Here is a 23487-nt window from a genome sequence, read left to right as displayed (position 1 = left end):
CAAGTCTCCTGTTCCTTGATTTGAAGATTTAAAAACTAAGTGGCATTTCAAAAGCTGTAGGAAAGGTTTAATTATGGGTGTAAATTCAACAAATAAAAAATCTCTAAAGAGCCGAATTGTGTCTTTTGACATACATTCTGTGTATTGTGCTATTAATAGTCAAACAAAGCAAAAGAAGGAGAATCATATAGTTGCTGATCAGACTTAAATGACCAGTTTGAAACAAAGAACTAGATAGATCTTTATACTTACTTGACAAGGTTGCATCTTATTGGTCGCACAAATAGAGAGTGTTCCAGAAATTATGTACTGTGGAAAAAGCAAATATGAAACTTGAAAATGTCAATTAAAGGAAATTGTATATTAGTATATTGTTCACTTAATATTAGGTATCATATTGGTACAGTAGTTTATTCTGCTGTATAACAAATTCAGCATCCTGGGTTTAAATGCTTTACCATGTCACTGCATGTGTGGGGTTTATACTTTCTCCCATTGTCAGAATATATCAGTCCTGGACTGGATGTAGGATAAATTTACAACTAGGATAAACAAAACAATTTCCAGTACTCAAAGAGCTCCATGTTTGCTATATCATATAATGGTAAAAAAGGCAGTGTTTACATGAGGATCTGATCAATTAAAGACAAATAAATCTTTGTCTTGCCTTCCATTTCATGAGTAATGATGGAAATGAAGATTCTCTATAACAGCGATGAGAAATATACCCCAGCACTTGTATTTGTGAAATTTAAATATAGGCCACAGCATGTTTCTGAACAGACTTTATGACTGGATTGTCCTTTATGGAGCTACTCCGAACTGGTAGAGAGTATTCAGTTAATGTATAATGACTGTGTTCATATTTTATTTTTGGATCTTCAGAAATCTATACTTTGTCCGATTTAACTGCCTTTAAACATGCTGCTAATAGCCAAATGATACTGACGGTATAAATACACAGATAAACTGTCTTCTTACAGTAGCATGGTAAAGTAGTAATTTTACAAAATCTAAATAAAGTCAAATTATTGGCTGAAATATAAAGAGAAAGACAGTAATCTGACAATAAATGTGGTTCTACAATTCAGACCTGTACCGTAGAAATTAGACATAGAGTATGATTTGTGTTTTAAATCAGACACTGACAGTTTCACTAAGGCTGGTTTCTTTCATTTTAGAGACATTACATTATTTACTCTGATTCAGTTTGCAAGCTGATTCAGGGTTTTTCTTCTCTCACCTGTAGAATTGGAACTGACTTTTTGTAGACTGCTGAAAAAATCTGAAGTACAGTATAAATAAAATGCTGAAGGCAGGCTATGTACACATGGCTGAAAAAGAGACCATATTAAACCTGTTATGTCATCACTGCATTAAATTCCTGTCTCATTTGGGACTATTCAGCTCTTTATCCCTATATACCCTTCTGATTAAAAACAAAGAAAATGGTAAAATACTGCAAAAACATAGCATTCCTACAACAGTGAACAAAGCATACCAACAGGTTTTGGTGAACACATTTCAGCACATGGTCATCTTTGGACAGAGAGAGGAATCTGGAGTAACAACAGAAAAACCCACACAAACATGGTAAGAACATGCAACTATTACTCAAACAGTGTCTAGCCTGGATGTCTAATCTAATTTTCTATAATTGTGAGGTGGCAGGACTTGGCGTCTCCAAGTTAACACCATTTAAGTATAAATGTATCCATGAGTGTGCTTTGTGATAGATTGATAATTGCCTTCTGCCAACGGATACCAGGACACTAGTTGGTCCCATATGACAGTACATTGAAAATGTATTGGTATTACAGTGCACCACTGACCTGGTGTGATTTTGTGACAAAATGCACATTTTAAAAACAGTAATGGTATGCACTCTACACATTTCTATACAAAATAAAGTTAAATGATTCATTGGAGGTATTGTAGCACAGAGATTAATGCTGCTACAGCAGTTTCATGATGTTACAGTTATTTTCAGCTCACTTCTTTCTGATAGCACAACCAAGTAAAGCAATATTGTTCTGACATATGCCTGTCCAATGTTATTATTTGTAGCTCATCTGCATTTTGCATAGCTAGTCATCCATCCATCACTAATTTTCCTACGCACCTGTTTTCATTATGTGGCCAGGAAAGAACCAGAACTTGTCTTAGCTGGAATGGGCACAGGAAAGGCACTATCTCTGGTGGAGATGCCAGCCCACTTTCAGGACACACTTATGCACAAACCCAAATTCATTCATATTTGGTTAGTTTAGAGATACCAATAAACTTAACTTAAACGTCTCTGTGATGTTTGAGGAACATGCAAACTACACACAGGTAGTGTGGCCAGACCTTGAAAAATGCCTGTGTCCCTAGAGATATGAAATTCACAATTTTGAAATTTAGTTTGTTTATTATAATTATTCATACATCCATTTGTGCCCCTTTGTAGTAACTTAACTTACTTTTTAATATACCTGATTTTTACTATAGAAGACTAATGTGTCTTCTGGAATGTCATGTGGCAATGTTGCCAGGCACTATAGATTAAACTTCTCCACTCTATCACTTCCAACTGCAGACAAGGACAGATAAAGGTCCAAAATCTGCTCAAATGGCCACAACAAAGCAGAATAGATACATCAGACTTGTCATTTCAGATCAAAAACCTGTACTGCTACCAAAACTGACAGCAGACACAACTCTTGCAGTGGTGACGAGACAGTTAGGGACAGACTACATGCTGCTGACCTTAGAGAAATGCAAAACTATCAAACTGTAGTGGCTGCAAGGTGTGTCTACATAAGATACAGGAGGACTGCATGATGACTGTTGTAAAGGTTCACAGTTCTTGTTGTCATCAGGAGAGGCCCTAATGAAAATTAAATCAGCTGGGTCTTGGAAGCTAATCACATTCACCAAGAAGGATTCTGAACCATGCCACTATCAAAGGAGATGTGATAAAGCCCCTGAAAGAACAAGGTCCCAAAAAAAAATCTTACTTCTTATGTGCATCATTAGATATCCCATGTGCAAGCAAAAATATCTCATGACAGAAAAAGCAGTGACAAAACAATTTAATTCTCTGCTCTACCTATTATGTATTGCAGTTCTGTCTGTATAGGGTAATGGATGACTTAGTGTGCCAGGTTTGCCAGTATTTGTGACTGGGATTTTCAAGTTTGGCTAGTTAAAATTAATTTCATTTTAACAAAGGTATTGTCTCTTGTCATGAAACAATGACAATTTCAGTGGCCTAATGTTATTTTACTCCTTAGTTATGCAAATACCACAGTGCATTGGTACTGTACCTACATTGGACTGGGAAAAACTTGCATGCAGTCAAAATGTGGTATATGTACAACTCTCGTATGTTGTACGAATAAGAAGCTGGCTGAGAGCTAATAAGTAGCTGTGGATAGCTAGCTGAGCATTACTTCAAGGTAGTGAAATGGTTAATGCTGCGGTTTCACAGATCCAAAGACATGGGTCTCAATGTATACTTTTATAATCTACCCAATATCCATTTTTGTAGAGTGTAACTGTGTAGTCACATCAAACAGTGTGTTAGGCAGTGTGTTTTATTAACAGTTGATATGTGTACATATGAAAGTTTCCTGTGACTGCACGCTAAAATATTTTCTGATGTTTGAATGAAAATGTTCCTATGTTTGTATGATATGACAAGCTTCTGTCAGTGTTCCTGTAGCCAGTATTTCACTTTTAACTGCCATCTTAACACAAGCATAAGTGAAATGCTATAAAAATGAACAAATTGATAATATTCCTTAGTGCAAAGTGAGAAGGCTTTTACAGTGCACATGTCACTGAATGTAACTTGCAGCAGGCGTGTCTGTGCAATACTTGAATGCTCTTTTACAGCTAAGCAGGTAGATAGAGAGCTGTCTGTTTAGCTGATGAGAGGCAGATCCTGTTACTTGTACTTCCCATCATTCTAAGTACACGTCCCAGCTGTGCCATCCCAGGGAATATCTCCTACTGAGAAGAGGATGTGACACCCGCAGGCCCTCAGCAAAGAAAACACGACTCTGCTGAAGGATTAGTTGTCAAATCATCAGTTAGTGGTAGCTTTACCTGCCATTATTAAGCTTTTTCATCTCTTCGAGGTACTGTGTCTTTATCAAAGACTGTTGGATGCTTAAAGAATAAGTGTAGTATTTTGCAAGTCAAAATTATTTCTTCACAATCATAGTATATATTAATTTGCCACATAAAATTGTGCTGTAAAGTGAGGCATTTTTTTTTATACATTTTAAACATTCCACGTCTCTTCTTACACTTTACAATGGTGCTAATAGATCCATGGGTCCATAGATGAATGAAAAAGTCTAGAAACGTACAGAATGTCCATTTTTCAAGCTAAAATTCTTTTGAGTATTGATCCACTTCTTGAGATTCCATACATATTACAAAACAGGGTATCCATGTCATTTTATAAAGGAAAAAAAGTGCAAATCAAAACACTTTTGTGACATTCAGCCATTTAAAAGCATCTTTCAGGGCCAGGGGCAGGGATTCACCTCAGAAAGTCATCACCAAGCGCTGTTGATGATCTGATATGGATTGTTGTCTCTATTCTGTAGACTACTATACAATAATAACTGAAAAATTCACACTTAAGATTGCTTAGATTCTTTCACTATATGGAAGCTGATTTCATTATGTCAGCGGCTGCTTCTACCATGTGGCAACACACACAGCTGCCTCCTTACACTAACCCAGGGTCAGAGGCAACCCGTTTGTCACTCTTTCCCCTAGTACTTCATTGGTGGTTACTCATGAGGAGCACAACCTTAGTCAGTATTTTTCTACCAAACACGCAAGCACTAGTAATCTGTCAAGTGAGGTATGGCTAATAGAGCCTCCAAACAAGGTGATGAATTACAGGCTCAGCAAGTGTGGAGGATAACTCTTGAAAAAATAGTTTGGTGCTTGCTGGTATGTCGTAACTTCATCCACAATGAAGGCTGTTAGCAGACAAGTGAGAAGAAAATGTATTCTTATCTCAAGAAAAATAGTTTCAACAATCTGTGGTAAAATAATTATCTTTAGTTTCCTTCGTCATCATAAATGGAAAAGTCATATTTCCCTAAATTGAAAACTTTGCTGCTTCAAAGTTCATATATTTGCTAAGTTTTAAGGCTTTTTCATTTACCTATGGACCCACTTGTTGATTTTGATTCCATTGTAAGCAGCTCAAACAGGCAAGGTATTTTTAAAATGTATAAAAAACACCATTTCAGAACAAAATTTTATATCGAAAATGAATAAATACTATGATTGTGAAGAAATAACTTTGAGTTGAAAAATACCAAACTTATTTTTTAAACATAAAATCAACCATACATACACATGGTTCATTATAGTTTACATTATTCCTGTTTTGTGATTTAAAGTACAGTAATATTGCTACACTATCATTTTATTAATAAGTTTGAAATGTTTTTGTGTAAAGCAACTAATAAAGCATTTTGCATGTTTGCCAATACAGTATTTCTATTAAATGGACATTTTCAGTGCAGGTTCCAATTTACATACAAAATGTGTTTATGAATGTCATCAGGAATGGAAAATGTTTGTAACACAGGGGCTTTCTGTCTGTATATACGTCCAAACCTGAATTATGTTCAGTTTAATCTATGTAGATATTACTGTCTTTATAGTGTTTGATTATCCACTGTGTTTTCTGTAATCTGCAAATTTCTGCACCTTATTTATTCCATGTTTGTCCAACCATCCATCCATTAACAGACCTGTCTAAACAAATTCAGGATTTTTGGAACCTGTGCCCATCAGATGCAAGCTAGAAAGCAGTCCATTGCAGGGCACATCCACATTCAAATAAGCCAATGCCCATTAAAAAAAGATGAACATTTTGTGCTGTGAATTCTGTGAAATTTCACTTTTAACCTAACCTAATGTTGAAAATGTTGCTAGCACCTAACCTTGTGTTTTCTTTGCTCAGAACATTTACATAAAATCTTTATTCCATGCCACCTGTATGGTAATAAGTCACAGGCCCCCATAAAAAATGCATGGTCAACAATGTCACATGCAGCACTGTACTCAAAACACATTTATTGCCTCCTAATAAAATGTATTTTATATTTGTCAAATACAGTATAACCTGACTGCTGTAACCTCATATTTACCTCATATTTACCGTAAATAATACAGGGGAATGTGTAGAAGTGAACAAGAGGCTGGGCAAAGTGTGGTGAATAAGTGGTTCTCACCTTTTACCCTTACAAGAGGTAATGTACATAGTATGTGCAAAACACACATTTGTAAGCAGACAAATGTCATTTCATTTATTTTAACAAACACTTATGGATGGCATTCCCAATTACACTAACAGGCTTTTTTGTTTTCTAATGTTGCTCACTGCTATTTTCCAGGAAGTACCTTTAACAGAGTTCCTTAGCACAAATTGCCTGAGTGCTTTTTTTTTTATTAAACAGTCTAAAATGTTTCTTTAATAAAATACTACAGGCTATCCTCACCACCTTTGCATAATGCAAGTATAGAGTTACAGGCAATTAAAACCTATGCTTGTATCAGCTAACAATCAACAGTGAACCCAAAAGTTAAGTTAAAAAAAAAAAATCCAGAAAGACAGACAGAGAACTTGATGAACCAACTGTCACTATTGTGATGCCTCATCTAAATTATAAATGACACTTTTATATTGTTGTTCTCTACTCTCTTTCTAAGTAGACTTTTACACTATCTATCTTATATCATTGCCACATAGTCTAACAGGTTGCCAATGTTCATGTGATCTCATGTGTCCATTTTTTATAAAGATAAGTTAAAAACAGTAAAACTTTTTTCTAAATAAACATGGATTTTACAGGTAATACTAAATGTCTACCATTAATTTAAATAACTAATTCCTTAAGTATATGCACTGAATAATTGCACTAGTATATGCAGCTATACAATGAACTGATGATTTATAATGTCCTTGTTTTATACACAGGCTGAGCTTATGTGCAGGTGCAGCTGCTCTCTATGATTGTAGAGCACAAAGTGGCCTTTGCTTTCTGCTTTATCTCTTGTTTGGTATTTCAATCAGAATGGAAGGAAAGATGTTACAATACTCTTCATTCATTAACTGACAACATTGATCATCTTGACTTTTCCTTTTCATCAGTGTAAACAAGTTGAGTTGTGCCCCTCAAGAAATAACATTAAAAAATATACAAATAAAAATATATTGTTTGCAACAATATTTTACATACCTTAATACCCTGAGGTGAAGTAAGCTTTTCAAAAATTAAAATATTTATTTTGCTGATCTTTATTATATCATATACTGTACATAAAGTTAATGTTGTAGAGTATGCTTGCTCATTTATTTTAAAAATTGTCCTACTTCAATTCAGCATTACTGGTTGCAGGCTACACTATTGGCGCCAGACGGTGTGCCCTGATCTCATGACACACTCACCCACACTTGGTTATACAAGACTAATGTAATGTCATCAGCTAAACTAACTTGCATGTATTTAGAATGTTTAAATAAGATCAGGTTCCTGCACAAAATTCATACAGACAAGAGGACATTTCACAAAGGTGGTGACAAAGCATTGCTTAGATTCCAGTCTTTTGGAAATGTGAGGATAGCAGTGCAGACCCATCATGGCACCTACACTGTAATACATTTTCATATTGTAACCTACATGCATTATTCATTCTGCAAACTGCTTCATTTTCAATATAGTTTGGTGTCAATGCCTAGTTTGTGTTACCTATGGATCCTGCATGTCTATTTTGGTGTTTCGATTTAATTGACTAATGGTGTTCTACTTCTCTTTTTAATTCTTTAATATGTGTAATTGGTTTCAAAGGGGATTACCAAGATATGAGGCAAGAAGGATTTTAAATGTTTTCAAGGAGTGTTTCAGAGCAAAGCTGTACTCTCGCTTTGACTGTAAATGAACTCCTTTCATGACATATCACATTAGCTTACAATATCTATTTGAAGCAACTAAATCCTTTGAAAACTGCAAGTGAATGAATCTGACAGTTTTTTTTTTTTGGGTGTGTATTTCTGATATGTACATGTTTTGAACGTTTTGAGGACATGTCTTTCCTAAAGCAAATGATGCAGAATTAACAACTTTGATAAGAATAAGGTAGGAGGCATTGAAACAGCATCTTACCATTATGCTTGCCCAAAATGAAATTCCTGAAATTACAGCGAGTGATCCAGGAAATGCCAGGACTATCCCAAAACCAATGTTAATCACTCCAATCATGATCTGAACCACCTGGAACAAAAATGACCAAAAATATGGATTGACATCTGTGGAAACACCTAATTATTCTCTTTTTAATCTTGATTTTTCAGATGGGGACACCAAATCATTCTCAACCTCCATCACAGACCTGGCCATTAGATGTTGTCTGTATTGAGATTAAACACTCATGGAAATATGGGTCCAGCTTTTACACTAATAGAACAAAAAATGTAGGTGACATCAAGAACAAAAACAATAAAACATTCAATATTCTACTAATTGTTGGCCCATTATAATTCTGTCTTTAAAGAGTCATTACTAACTGAAAAATGGCCAATCTTTTTGGTAACAATATTTAATGAGACCTCTTTAGAAATTCTTGAATTACAATTATTTAATCTTGACAGATTTTTAAATTGATTTTATTTTATTTACTTAAGCCTCAGCCACACAAGTTACATGCTTTTCTAGGAGACGTAGATAGATAGATAGATAGATAGATAGATAGATAGATAGATAGATAGATAGATAGATAGATAGATAGATAGATAGATAGATGTTTTATTTGTCCCAAGGGAGAAATTTGGCTTTTTACAGAAGCTCTTTAAATAAATAAATACATATATGGGTAGATATGTCAGTAAATAAATAAATACATACACACACTTTGGTCTGAACATACACCAGCATGACTGTAAAGAAAAACAATTCAAAAGAAAGAAAAATTCTGACTTGGCTGTCACAGTGAGACATTATGCAGGTGTATTGCTGTTGGTATAAAGGAGTCCCAGGCGCGTTTCCTAACACACTTCTGCTGAATACTTTGTTGGCTGAAAGTCCTCAGTGTTAGGGTGTCAGAGAGAGGATATGCAGCATTGTTCATAATGGCACTCAGATTTGTTTTAATTTTCTCCTTTGCTATGACCTCCAAGGGATCCAGAGTGTGTTCTGTAACTGAGCTTGCCCTTTTAATTAGCTTGTTGATTCAGCGAGCCTCTCCTGAAGTGATGTTACCAGCTCAGCACACCACAGTGTAGAAAACTGCAGTGGCCATCACAAGTTCAAATTCAAAGTTTCAAAGTGTATTGTCATGTTCACAGTAAGGAAACCCGTTTCCCTGTACAATGAAATTCTTTCTTTGCTGTCCACACCAAATGACAAAACCAACGTATGGGTAAAAGTGAATATACAAGAGCATCATGAAACACCAAAGAAACACATTTTTTTATTACAAAAATGTACAATGTAAAAAAATATGTTCTCTAAGGGGTAGTCTGATCAGAGACAGCAGCTTTCCTCAACAGAACAGCAATTTGTAATAAAAAGGTGCCTCAGGTGTCTGAGATTTTCAAAATTCTAAACAAACATAGTATGGGACAAATGAGGGTCAAACATTAAAGCAACCTTTCTTTTAAAGGATAAACTAGAAATCAAAACATGGAGTATTAAGTTGGAAAGCTAAAAATGTCAACAAAAATCTTTCTTGGAAGGTATTTTTGGAAAGAGACTTTTCCATTTTTTTTTAAACTGTGACAGAGAAAGAGTTGTTTTGCATCTCTTAAATTATCCGCTCCTGATATGCTTTTAATTAACATATGCACAGTGAAAAGCTGTCATAAGAAACTGTGCTTCATTGCAAAAGTTTATGTGAATTGCAACATAAGGTCATCAAATGAGCAACAACAAATGAACATAAAAAAAAAAAAATTTCAAACATACAAAATAAAGATGATTTTCTCAATAGGCAGCATAATAAATTTAATGAACCAAGCATCCCGACAGGTACAACTATCACTATACCCCACGCTCAAATGTCTAACATTGCTACAAAACTTTTCACTTTCTAGTAAGTCAAAAGTGCTGCACAAAACATGATCATGAACAAAATCATTCTTTTGAGATAAGACATTGCTTTTTAGCAGTATTGTTTTTATTTACCAAAGTAAACGATGTGGTTTTAAATATTCTTACCCCTAAAGCCTTTGGTTCACCTTCGAGAAACCTTTGTAATTTCTGTGGCACTGGACAAAAGTTAGTTCCCATGGCAACTTGCACAGGTACCGTAGTTGTGGTATTTGCAGCCTGCCCATCATTCTGAGGGACGACTTGGGTGATGACAAGCATCCCATTAGCAGTTGTGAGAGATGTACTCATCTTTCTCAGCTACTACTGGTTTACTAAAATGAAACACAAAAAAAAATTTAAAAAAAGACAAAGATACTCATTTATTTTATGTTGTGAACTGGAGTGGATACTCAAATAGTGATCCTTCAATTCAGAATATGCAATATACAGTAGCACTTTATTTAAGAAAATATTGACTTCTTAAATACATTTGAATCTGCATAAAGACAAAATTGTGTAATTTTCACATTATTGGTTTCACTTGCTAGTCTTTAGCCTTTAGTTGGTCATTTAACTAATCTGTACTTTTTTTAGATTGAGAGCTTCATGTAAGATAATGGAATTTCCATCATCACAGAGCTTTATTTCTTCCTTAATCATTTATACCTTTTAAGATGAAGCCTAACCTAGCTTTAGCAAAAAGCCAGCAAAACTAAAAAACATGCTTGTGGGAAAAAGCTGGAAAATTTAAATATTAACCATAAGGCATGTTAGTCTTTTGTAATCTTTAAGTAAAGGCACTATATAAATGATATTTATTATTATTATTATTATTATTATTATTATTATTATTATTATTATTAATAATAATAATAATAATAATAATAATAATTAATTAATTAATTAATGGTTTAATTTTACTGAATTATATCCATTTTTTGTTACTAGGTGATGCATTGTCTATGTATTCAAATTTGCTTATTTTAAACTTTTTAAAAAATCTGTAACCATCAAATAGAATAATGCTTTGAAGTGGAAGATTCGCCCTACGGATTAATAGGGTGCTTCGGGTCTCACAACATCATACAACCTCGCCCAGGTGACCCACCGCCGGTTGATCAAGCCCCGACTTGCGCCCCAGCAGCTTTAAGCCACGGCTCACCCCTCGCAATCCATAGCCACCGGGAACCTCTTTCTGTTGCCTCCGTTCGCAGTCGGCTGTTGGTTGTCCTGAGCGGCTCACTCATGCCCAGCAGGGTGTTGAATCTGTAGAGACAGTGGCCTGCGAAGCCCCTGCAGCCTGCTTCCACTGGATGGCAGTGTCCTTGCCACCCCTGAGCCACCCAATCCTCCTGAAGTACCTGCTACTTAGCCAGCTTCCTCTCAAACACCTCCTCTATACGATCTTCCTATAGGGCAGTCAATTCTATCAAGGCAAATTGATTTGTGACCTCTGACAGAATGACAATATCTGGTCGCAGTGACTTTGCCGCTTTATGTGCCGGAAACTTAAGTTGCTTGCCCTGAATTACCATTATCTGCCAAGTTCTGTGCGGTGGAAAGAAATCTGTAACCATCAAAAAGAAAATGTTTTGATATCTATCTATCTATCTATCTATCTATCTATCTATCTATCTATCTATCTATCTATCTATCTATCTATCTATCTATCTATCTATCTATCTATCGTTCGTTCGTTCGTTCGTTCGTTCGTTCGTTCTGAAGAGGGAAAAATCCATCGACATAGTCATTAATCTTTAGAACACGGTACGACATCGTTATGTTTAGTTTTATGTGCCAGCAATGTGTTATTATTCTCAAAGTGAAGCCTGATCGTCTGAATTAAGTTATTGATGCTTGTTTGTTCTTTACTCTACAGCAGTAAACTTTCCCAGAAATCAAAGTGAAAAACAATGCCTTCCAGTTTTTATTTTTATTTTTTCGATGTATAATTTTACCTTAAAGTCAATGTACTGTATAAAACGAAATAATATACCGCTTCTCTCTCGATTCTTCAGTACACAAGTTAAAATAAAAAATAAAAAGCACAAAGATAAACATTTCTATGTACTGTATAAATACAGTATATAATCTTTTCCATTACCTTCTCCGACTGTTGTGGAACTGGTACTGTCCTGTCCGACTCCAACTAAATGTATGTGACAGACTCCGAGCAGAAAAAAAGCGCAGTTATGATCACAAACTCTTTTGATTCAGGGAGGTGGTGAAGTGTGGATATTGATCCACATGACGTCGCATTTCTCTGTAGCTTGAAAAAAAAAACCCGAAACGGAATTCCGGATCTACAGGTGTTAGCATATCTTTACGAAGCTAAGGGGAAACATGGGGAAACTATTATACAATTTCAACAAAAGTGGTTAAAAAATGATACACGAGATATTTAAGTTTATGACAGTCAATTTCGATATGCCTGTTTACAAGGCACAAGTGATTTATAGATTTTCCCTGTGTTGCAAGGACACAGATACAATTCGTCGCATGGTGCGAGCCAGAAAATAATCCCCTTTTTAATGAAGAAATCTTAACAGCGAAAAGGGGCTTCCGTCCTCATTTACCATCGTCCGTGTATATAGATATATAAATGGATATATAAATGCATATAAAGGCATATTTAACAAATATCAAACATTTACAACGTTACTTATAGCGCCATTCCATCCTCGATCCTGATTTTGGATTACTCTGTTTTAAAAATTAATCCAAAAGTAACCTTTCCTTCTTCTCTGACAGTGTTGTTGTGAAACTCTGGAACATATGACACGGACTTTGTGAAAGGTACGAAGGGGAGACTGAAAGAGCAGTAAAGACATTAAAGACATTGAAATTACTCATCACAGTACAGGAGATTAGAGGTGCTGCCCTGCGATTCCTACTTCCAGTCCTGCGCCGTACACCATATCTGTGCAAACTGCACGTTCTCCCGTGTGGCTTCTTTCTCACATTCGAATTTAACTCTCACGTCCCAAAGACGTGCCCATTAGATATGACATTAAACCTTAGATATGACATTAAACCTTCTATGTTTTGCGCCCGATGCAGCAGTTTCCGAATCTAATAAAGCGGCTTTGAAAACGTTCCATGTTGTGATATTTAAACTAGTGGCGCCAATAAGAATTAACGCGGTAGGAGTGTAACAAGTGCTAATTACTGCCGTTAACAATACAGTGCAAATTACAGTATGTGTAAAACACTTTTCTCAAAGGGTCCAAACCTGACGTTTTGAGATCTAAGTTAAGCCCCAACTGGGCTGTGTAGTGTTGGTAAGTCTTGTAGTATATTAACCTTACATAAGCATTTATATAAAATAATATCACAACCGTTTAACTCAGTCCAGGGTTGTCCAGTGTGGGCTCAGGTTAAGGCAGGAACGAAAGAAAAGCATATTAGACTTAATGAAGTTGCTTCAAAGATTGCATGGCTTCCGCTAAATGTTACTTAGATAATTGTTAACTTACAAGTTTTATAGCAGAATATTGGACTTACTGTTAATTGATCATATCAGCATTTTTATGGTCCCTGCATACAAGTCACTGCTGAAGTGCACTAAACCAGCCCGCAAGAGCATCAAAGTGTGGCAGAATGGTACTGTTTCAGCTCGCCAAGACTGCTTCGAATTGACAGACTGGGACATTTTCAGAGAGGCTGCTATGAATGGTGACTCCATCAATCTGGAGGAGTACACAGACTCTGTGACTGGCTACATCTCCAAATGCATAGATGATGTTACTGTTACCAAGGATGTTACCACAAGAGCCAACCAAAAGCCCTGGATGACAAGAGAAGTGCACAAGCTGCTCAAGATCAGAAATGCATCCTACAGATCTGGAGACATGGCCGTCCTCAGGATGACCAGAGACAACCTGTCTCGCGCTATAAGGAGAGCTAAGTGGGCATACGTGCAGAGGATCAACAAACAATTCAGCAGCACCAGAGACACACGTTGTATGTGGCAGGGCGTTCAGACAATTACAAACTACAAGCCCAACCCACACAGCAGCGATGGTGATGCCTCCCTTCCGGATGAGCTGAACAACTTCTTCGCACGGTTTGAGGCACAGAACAAAGAGCCGGCGAGAAAAGCAACACCTCCCTCCACTGACCAGGCACTCTGTCTCTCCATAAATGACGTGAAGAGGACTCTATCCAGAGTCATTCCACGCAAGGCTGCAGGACCTGACAACATACCTGGTCGTGTGCTCAAAGAATGTGCCAGTCAACTGGCTGGTGTCCTCACAGACATCTTCAACACATCTCTGAGCCAGTCGTCAGTCCCAGCATGCTTCAAGTCAACCACCATCATACCAGTGCCGAAGAAGTCATCAGTGACATGCCTGAATGAATCAGTGACATTGCACTCATGCCAATCATAATGAAGTGCTTCGAAAGGTTAGTCATGTCACACATAAAGACTAAGCTCCCTGCCTCCCTTGACTCTCTTCAGTTTGCATACCACTCAAACAGGTCAACTGGGGATGCCGTATGCTCTGCCCTTCACCTCTCCCTGACACATCTGGATAAAAAAGACACATATGTCAGGATGCTATTCATAGACTGTAGCTCCACCTTCAACACAATCATCCCTCAAAAGCTGGTTGTAAAACTGAGCAGGTTGGGCCTGAACACCACCCTCTGCAATTAGATCCTGGACTTCTTGACAGAGAGGCTCCAGTCAGTTTGGATGGGCTGCAACACTTCCAGCATCATCACACTGAGCACTGGAGCACCACAGGGCTGCGTGCTTAGTCAACTGCTGTTCACCCTGATGACTCACGACTGCACAGCCACGCACAACACCAACCACATCATCAAGTTTGAGGATGATACAACGGTGCGGGGACTGATAAGAAGGGATGATGAAACAGCATACAGAGATGAGGTGAAACAGCTGTCTGCATGGTGTGAAGACAACAATCTATCTCTCAATGTCAACAAGACAAAAGAGATAATCGTGGACTTCAGAAAATCATGTCCTGCCCACATTCCACTCAGCATCAATGGTTTAGATGTGGAGACTGTTAGGAGTACCAAGTTCCTCTGTGTGCACATAACTGAGGAATTTACGTGGACACATAACACATCATCACTAATCAAGATATCCCAGCAGAGACTACACTTCCTGAGGTGACTGAAGCGAGCAAGTCTTCCCCCTTCCATCCTCACCATGTTCTACAGAGGCACCATTGAGAGTGTTCTGACCAGCTGCATCACGGCCTGGTATGGCAACTGCAACATATCTGACCACAAGCGCCTGCAAAGGATAGTGAAGACAGCAGAGAACATTATTGGGGTGCCTCTCCTTTCACTACAGGACATATTTTACAAACGCAGTGTCCACAAGACCTACAGCATTGTGCAGGACACCTTACACCCCTCACATGGACTTTTCACACCTCTGCCTTCCAAGAGAAGATACTGCAGCATCAAAGTCAGATCTGCCAGGCTGCAGGAGAGTTTTTACCCCCAAGCTGTTAGACTCCTTAACACCAGGCTGCCCCCTGGGACCTTCCACATGGCCTCAACCACCTCTAAAAACAGAACTTTTATACATGCGAGTCACTTTCCTGCAAAGACGAGTGTGCATGTAGAGAAGAACTGAAAATCTTATACTAACCTACTAAAAGAGTATTTTGACACTCTTGTTATCCTTCTGCTGTGAAACATTCTGACCTGTCATTGTCTACACATGTCTTAAACAACTTATCATACACTGATCATTTCTGTATGATTTATATCTATTATTTATTATTTAATTTATTATATTACATATCTTACACATCAATATTGCTGCTACTTCTTTGTCTTGTCTTTGCACAAGGTCTTGTCTTATTTGTGTTTTAATTTTAAATTTAAATTTTAATTCTATTTTTAATTTATTATGTGCACATCATGTTGTTACACTGTGGACCCTGAGCTTCGCAATTTCGTCTATCTGTATACTTGTATATGGTTGAGATGACAATAAAGTTCACTTTGACTTTGACTTTGAATTAGTGACTACACACCTCAGTTCATCTAGGGTTACCAGATTAGAAAATTAGAAATACGGGACACTCTTGAAATCTCTCTCTATACAGTATTACTATATACAGTATATACATTTATACATGCCCCCTACACACCCAGACCAATATATTATATAAAAGTAGAGACATAAGTTAAAAACATAAAGCAATGATTTTAATGGGTTATAAGGAAAACAAAACTAAAATCGTTTGAAAATTATTTAATACAAGCTAAAAAAATCTGTAAAAGTGAAATAATTTGAAAATATTTATTTAATATAGACAACAAAGAAATATTATTATTACCAGGCAGTTCAACAAAAAAGTGGTCCATGGCAAGTAGTAACAACACACTTTGTTGATGCTGTATGTTAAAATGCTGATACAGAACTGCACAGCAGCACGGCTGGAGACCTAAACGGTAACAGTGTCGCTTTCCTCAGCCAACCATAGCAACTGAATGAGTTGCGAACAGGCAGCAAACATTAGTTTCCTTGTTACATTTGGGTTATTTTCATCAAGAGAATCTGAGAAAAAAAATATAATTACTTATAAAGTTACAACTAAGTACCATAAGAAGGTAGTAAAAGTATATTTTTATTACGAAAATTGAAAATGAACAAAATACGGGACATTTGGGTGTCCCTGAAAAGTCAGTACGGCACAGGGGACAAAATGATCAAATATGGGACATGTCCAAGGGACGTCTGGTAATCCAAAGTTCATCTATCCTGAAAGCAGTTAAATTAATTTCAGGGCTGTGGAACTGTAACATAACCAGGAAGTGGCCGAATCCGGGCAAGAACATGGTGTCAGTTTATCACTGTGGATATTCAGGTGCCCCTACACTCAGCTCTAAATTAACATACGCATCTTTGGGTTGTGGCAAGGAAATGAGAGAACCTGATGAAAAGCTCAAACCAACACAAACAGACCATGCAATGCACATCGATCAGATCTCATAACAGTGTGAGATAGCGCTGCCATAGTCCAAACTACAATGAGTACTGGTGGGTCTAGGACTTCCTAATTAACTCTTTGCACTTCCTGAATGCCTGAAAATCAAAACTGATGGGTGATCATTAACATTTCAAAATCATGTTACGCTGTTATAAAACACTCTGTGCCCATGACTTGGTTTACGAGAAAGTATTACAGCAGCTAACAGACACAACAATTCAATCACACACTAGCTCAATAGAGCATGGACAGCTTTTTTCATCTCCGCAACATCGCTCATCTGCATTTTTTGCTCAGTGTGAAGGATATTGAGACACTCATGCACGCTTTCATCACTACCCGTCTGGACTATTGCAATGCATTGTTTTATGGCCTCCCGACTAAATATATCAATAGATTACAGTGTGTTCAGAATTCTGCTGCTCGTTTACTTACACACACTAAAAAATCTGCTCACATCACTGTCCTCAGTGAATTGCATTGGTTACTAGTTTCTTCAAGAATCAAATATAAAATTATTCTCATCACCCTTAAAGACCTTCATGGTTTAGCCCCTCATTATCTGTCTGAGCTGCTGCTTCCTTATACTCCTGCCCATGCATCACTGGACGCTAACAAACTCATTGTACCTAAATACAGGTTAGTAACAATAGGTGGCAAAGCTTTCAGTGTGATGGCCCCTAAAATTTGGAATGCTCTTCCTCTCACTCTTCACAAGGAAAAATCTATTATTCATTTTAAACTCCTCTTAAAAACACATCTTTTCAAAGAGTATTATTTGTTTTCTGGTATGTAACTTCTACTGTCTTGTTAATGTGTTTTTGTTGAATTGTGAAGTGTCTTTGAGTGTGTGAAAGGCACTACATAAATAAACTTATTATTATTATTGTTATTATTTAACATCAGCAGGCATGTTGAGACATCAGTGGCCACATTGAGAGTAATGTTGAAGAGTTAGATCATTCTTAGCAGAAAGGCTGGGTGGGAAGGTGTTGTGATTGTTTTTTTTTATTTTTCTATCACTTCCTGAAATATTTGGGTCAATTTACACTTTAAAAGATTTTAATGTGCAATTAATTAATTTTTTGACACTTATTTTGTGATTCAAGTATTCCTGAGAAACTTAATTATTTTTTATCATTATACTGCACCACCATTTATTTTTCTTGTGAATGTCACAAATATTCTGTCAATTGGTCCCAGGATTTTCTGGGGTTGTGGTACGTATAATGTCATTGACTCGACCACATATATATTGGCACTCCCTTTACACTCTATCCAAAATGACATGAATCTTGTTAAAACACTTCCAAATGTTTCTTTATTGACTTACTGTTTTAAGGCATACTGTACTTTTCTGAACCCTTATTTAAGATTCTTGTTTTGCCCATTGTTCTGGCAAAAGATCATTTTGATTCCTGGTTTTTGATCCTTGCACACCTCTGGTTTATAGCACTCTGCCAAGTCATTTCCTAAAAGATTCACTTAGGCTAAGCAGAGCTTGATGCTTGAGAAGCCATAGTCCATCCATCAGGGAAAGAAGCGAATCATTTAACAAGACTTGATAGGATCAAACAGAGAGGGCAGAGATTTTCAGAGAAAAGGTAGAAGCCCAACACAGCCTTTAGTGCTGTTTTTTCCCATGATGCTGAAGAGGGTGATGATGGACATCAGAAATTGACAGAGGTTGCTGACCATCGTTAGTCTGCTGCAGTGTTGCAGGCAATTATCTTAATCAAGATGATGAAACAGACCTTTTAGTATTGCACACACAACATCCAAATTTGAGTGTTTGATGAAAAGTGGTTCTTCTGCGTGATGCTAATCAGAAGTTCAAGGTGTTTTGGCTCTTGTTACAGATTGCAGATCTGTGTAAGATCTGATTTATCTTACAAAAAAATGTTGAAGTTATTTTTTCTAAATCATGAAATATACCAATTACCACATGAGATTGTGTTCTAAAGTAAAACATATTTTTTAAGTTTAAAAATTACCTAGCCTGTTGAGGGAGGTATATGGTACTGGGGTCCAAACATGAAAACAAAGGCCTTAAAGTTACTGAATACATCTATCTTTTTTAGCCAAGAGTGTTATCGAGTATTTTTTTTGTACACATACTGTAAAACAGTATATACATGTTATTTTAGAAAGGAAAAAAGCAAAATGCAATACATTTTTTGAGATTTAGCCTTTGACTATACGCTTCATTTTCTGCAAACCTTGATGTGCTATAGTTTTAATTTTAAATGGATAAGTCTTTTCTATCATCTTACACTCAACAACCAAAAATGACAAAGTGACAACTTTTTCAGAAAGATTTGCAAGTTTATTAAATGTCAAAAAGAGAAATAATTAATTCATGTAAGTATTTTGACCCTCAATTCAGTACTTTGTAGTAACCCCTTTGACAGCAATTAGAGCTTCAAGCCTTTTTGGGTAAATCTCTACCAGCTTTGCACACTTGGATTTAAGCAGTTTTTTCCATGCATCCTGACAGATCCTCTTATTAGATTGGATAAGAAGCGTCTGTAAAATGGCATCTTCTGGTCTGTCCATAGATTTTTTATGAGACCAAGAACCCAATGGTCACTCTAACAGAGCTTCAGAAGTCCTCTTCTGAGATGGAAAACCTTGTCAGAAGGATGAACATCTCAGCAGCACTCTATCAATCTGGTGTTTATGGCAGAGTGACTAGACATAAGTGTTAAAGGTGTGTGACAGCATTTAAAGGACTATGAGACCATGAGTGAAAAGAATCTCTGTTCTGATGAGACAAAAATTGAACTCTTTGGGGAGAACTCTAAGCACTATGTCTGGTGAAGACCAGGCAGTGCTCATCATCCCACCTAATTCTATGACTATGGTAAATCATGGTAGTGGCAGCATCATGCTATAGGGGTATTTCTCAGTAGCAGAAACAGCGAGATGAATTGAGTGAAGGATGAATGCAGCCAGATACAAAGAGGTCCTTGAAGAAAATCTGCTCCAGTGTGCGTGTGACTTTTGACTGGAGTGATGGTTCACCTTGCACCACGATAATGACCAGAAGACTCCAGCATTGTCTAGAGTTGCTTCAGAAAAAGTCTCTGATAGTCCTGGAATGTCCCATCCAAAGCCCAAATTTAAACCTTATCAAACATATGCAGTATGGAGAGACCTGAACATTGTAATTTTACAGACTCTTCCCACGTATAATCTAATATAGATTGAGAGGCTCTGCTAGGAAGAATGTAATAAACTGCCCAAATCTAGCTGTGGAAAGCTTGTAGGGACTTACCTAAGAAGACTTAAAGCTGTAACTGCTGCAAAAGGGTTACCCAACCAACTGAATTAAAGGGTATACAGCAAATGCTTATATGAGGAATTTGTTTTTTTATTTTAAATAAATTTGCAAATGTTTTTGAAAACATGTTTTCACTTTATCATTATGAGTTTTTAGCATAGATTCATGGGCAAAAAATACAAAAGTACCCATTTAAAATTTAATCCACAACATAATACATGTGCAGAAAGTGAATGAGTCTGAATACTTTCTGAATCCACTGTATACTTTTTTGCCATACTCTGTTTTTAAGGATTTGGGAAGTCTCACAGGACCAGGAGACTGGGTCCAAATCCTAACATACCTTTATGTGCATCAAACTAATTTACAGTCAGCAATCATACTAAATGGAATGTCTTTAGGATGTAGTAGAAAAGCCATAAACATTGAAATAATTTTTTGTAGATTATATATACATTTATAAAAGTAAGCTGTGATGAAATAGCTTGTGAGACCTGAAGATGAACTGTACAAGTTTGAGTGCATATGTGACCATAAATGATTTTATAAAATGTGACCAGGTATAGACAATAAAGCACTTCCAGAAAATGGGAAATAAACCAAAGCAACAGTTATAATAGTGTTCCTGGCTTATATGCATAGCCCCAAAATGTTTTTTGTCATGCTGGAACCAGTGCAGTTATATGTGCAGTTGTGTAATGTTCAAATCAACTATCCCATATGAACCAAATTTCTAATACAATTCAATGCAAACACCTTAATACAATAATGTGTTTCTTATCGCACAGTATATCATTTCAAAAATAACTGTACAGTATATCCTACTACTTGTTCTTCTTCTTCCTCTTCATCTTTTCCTATGTCTATGTTGGGTCAATGTGCTTGGTCACCATTCTCCATATAGTTCAGTCCTGCACCTCTTCCCAGGTCACACCCTTTTCCTTCATCCATCCACCTGCGCTTTGTCTCCTTTGCTTTCTCTTCCCCTGTACTTCCATTCTCATCACTCTTTTCCCACATATTCATTGTCTGTCATTATTACATGTCCAGACCACGTCAACCTAGTTTCTTATATTTTCTTAGGATATGCTGCAATTACCTCACTTCACATTACAGAAATTGAAGACACTGTTATACCCTAAACCTAGACTTGCTTTAGCAACAGTTTATTGACCTCTTCAGGTGTTACGTTATAAAGCTGGCATCTCACTGGGCAGTCAGTGTAATTGAGCCCAATGTAAACATTATATGTAGACATTTAGATTTATGGTCAGTTTCTTGATAATGAACGGTGAGAGTTTCACTCGTGCTCTTCTCACTAGTCTCTTCCCAAACTCTTAGGTCCTTTCCCCAAAAGCTTAAGAGAAGACCAAGTTGGAAACGAGAATCTGTCTTGCCTAAGCATTAAATAAAAACATGGTAGCTTCATTCTGTGTAAGTACACATTTACTACATGTTAAGTATATTCTGTTCCTAAACAAGTTACACTTCACCTTAAGTAGGCAATTCCTGTGCAAGTACAGAGTAAATACATAAGTACATTATGTTCCCAAAGATGTTACATTTTACAAGTAGGCAGTTCCTAGGTAAGTAATGTATACGCACAACATACTGACATTTACCTTTCAGTCTGTAAGTCCCTTCTGAGTATCATTTAACCACTGAGTACTTGAATTTTCTTCCAGTCCAGCTGTTTCTGTTTATGCTGTGTGTTTTAGATGTCCTCAGTCCCTGATTGTCAGCAATCTTAATGTCCTTTTTGAGTCTAAACACTGGGGCATGTGCTTAAACCATTTTATGTTTGGAGCCTCTCTGCTTGTAGACTTTTTGCCTTTGATTACCAGCCTCTGGAAAAATAAATTCACCTGGATGTGTATCCACATTTGAGATAACTAATCAAAAATACTTGAAAATCAAAATGAAAAAATCAGACATTTATTTTCTTGCAAATATGTTGCAGTCATCTCCCAAAACTCCTGCCTAATCCATTGCTCAGTGCATCCTACCATATGTAACTACAGTTAGAAACCACACAGGCATTCATTATATGTCCTGTATTATATTTTGTTATTTAGTGCATCATGAAAGATTACTGGTAACTTAAACATATGGATAGTTTTCCACCTCTCATTCCACTAGTGTGTAATTCGTTCTGACCACTGCTATAAAATGTCATGAGATTAGTAACTGTTACTTAAATTGATGATGTTTCCGAGAAGTCCATGAAAAATAATGGCCACTCCAATGGAATGTAAGGTTCTGGCCCTTTTGGATTGTGTGCTTTGTTAATGGCATCTTAAGTGACAAAATCATAAATCAGATGGCTGGTGATTTCTTATGGACCTTAATATACTTTTCCACTGTAATATTGGCAAAAGACTGAAAGCAATTATATTATGGTTACTGATCCTGCTGGTAAAATTGCTTCCAAAAGATGTGTTTATTGCTGAAAGGTGCAAAATCATCCTTAACATATTCTGCTTAAACAAGCATTATTCACATTCTTGTTACACTATTTATTATTGATATTTCTGGGCTATTATTATACCCATCCCTATTATAATACTGCCAAATTTGCATCATCCAATTAAGGTACACAGGTCGCAGAGCCATTCCAAGCATCACCAGGTACAAGGGAGGAAACAACCCAGGATGGAGAGCCATCCCATTGCCAGCACACTGACAAACCCACCAACACTCACACTCTCACACATATGGTCACGTAACCCATCCTACATGTCCTTGGGATGTGAAAGATAAACCCATGAAGAAGACATAGGGAGACATGGGTAGAATGTACAAATTTCACACACATATTTTCAGACAGAATTCCATCTCAGGATAATGGATCCATGAGGCAAAAGCCTTAACCACTTTGCAAAGGTGTTTTCACCATTTAAAATAGATCTTGAAATATCATTGAAAACCTATGCAGTTATGACTGCAATTCTCCATTAAATTTGCACAGACCATGGAACATCTGTTACATAGTTGTAGTCACATACCCATCCATCATCCAACCCACTATATCCTAACTATAGGGTCACGGGGGTCTGCTGGAGCCAATCCCAGCCAACACAGGGTGCAAGGCAGGAAACAAACCCCAGGCAGG

The 23487-nt window shown here is 36.8% G+C and overlaps 1 protein-coding gene and 1 long non-coding RNA gene across 9 annotated transcripts in view; both read right to left on the bottom strand.

Moving 5' to 3' along the window:
• The window catches only part of LOC114646048 (membrane-spanning 4-domains subfamily A member 15-like), a 187291-nt gene extending 174961 nt beyond the window's left edge, over positions 1 to 12330 (bottom strand). For 3 of the 8 annotated variants that reach the window (XR_007934020.1, XM_051922110.1, XM_051922115.1), the window contains exons 1-3: positions 12214 to 12330; positions 10236 to 10441; positions 8187 to 8294 (exon numbers count right to left, since the gene is read on the bottom strand). Coding sequence is in view for 7 of the 8 variants with exons in the window: in XM_051922110.1 (XP_051778070.1) it covers positions 8187 to 8294; positions 10236 to 10418 (291 nt within the window). In the remaining variant the exon portion in view is untranslated. Of the gene's footprint in view, positions 1 to 252; positions 310 to 8186; positions 8295 to 10235; positions 10442 to 12213 lie in introns of all 8 variants that reach the window. The other 5 variants (XM_051922112.1, XM_051922111.1, XM_051922116.1 and 2 more) reach the window with 2 other exon arrangements.
• The window catches only part of LOC127526521 (uncharacterized), a 212470-nt gene that overhangs the window by 178145 nt on the left and 10838 nt on the right, over positions 1 to 23487 (bottom strand). The gene's annotated exons all lie outside the window — the stretch shown is intronic.

The sequence above is a fragment of the Erpetoichthys calabaricus genome, chromosome 2 (assembly GCF_900747795.2).
Source record: "Erpetoichthys calabaricus chromosome 2, fErpCal1.3, whole genome shotgun sequence".
Taxonomy (NCBI): domain Eukaryota; kingdom Metazoa; phylum Chordata; class Cladistia; order Polypteriformes; family Polypteridae; genus Erpetoichthys; species Erpetoichthys calabaricus.
Note: the sequence above shows the minus strand (reverse complement) of the source record. Positions and strands in the feature narration are given on the sequence as shown.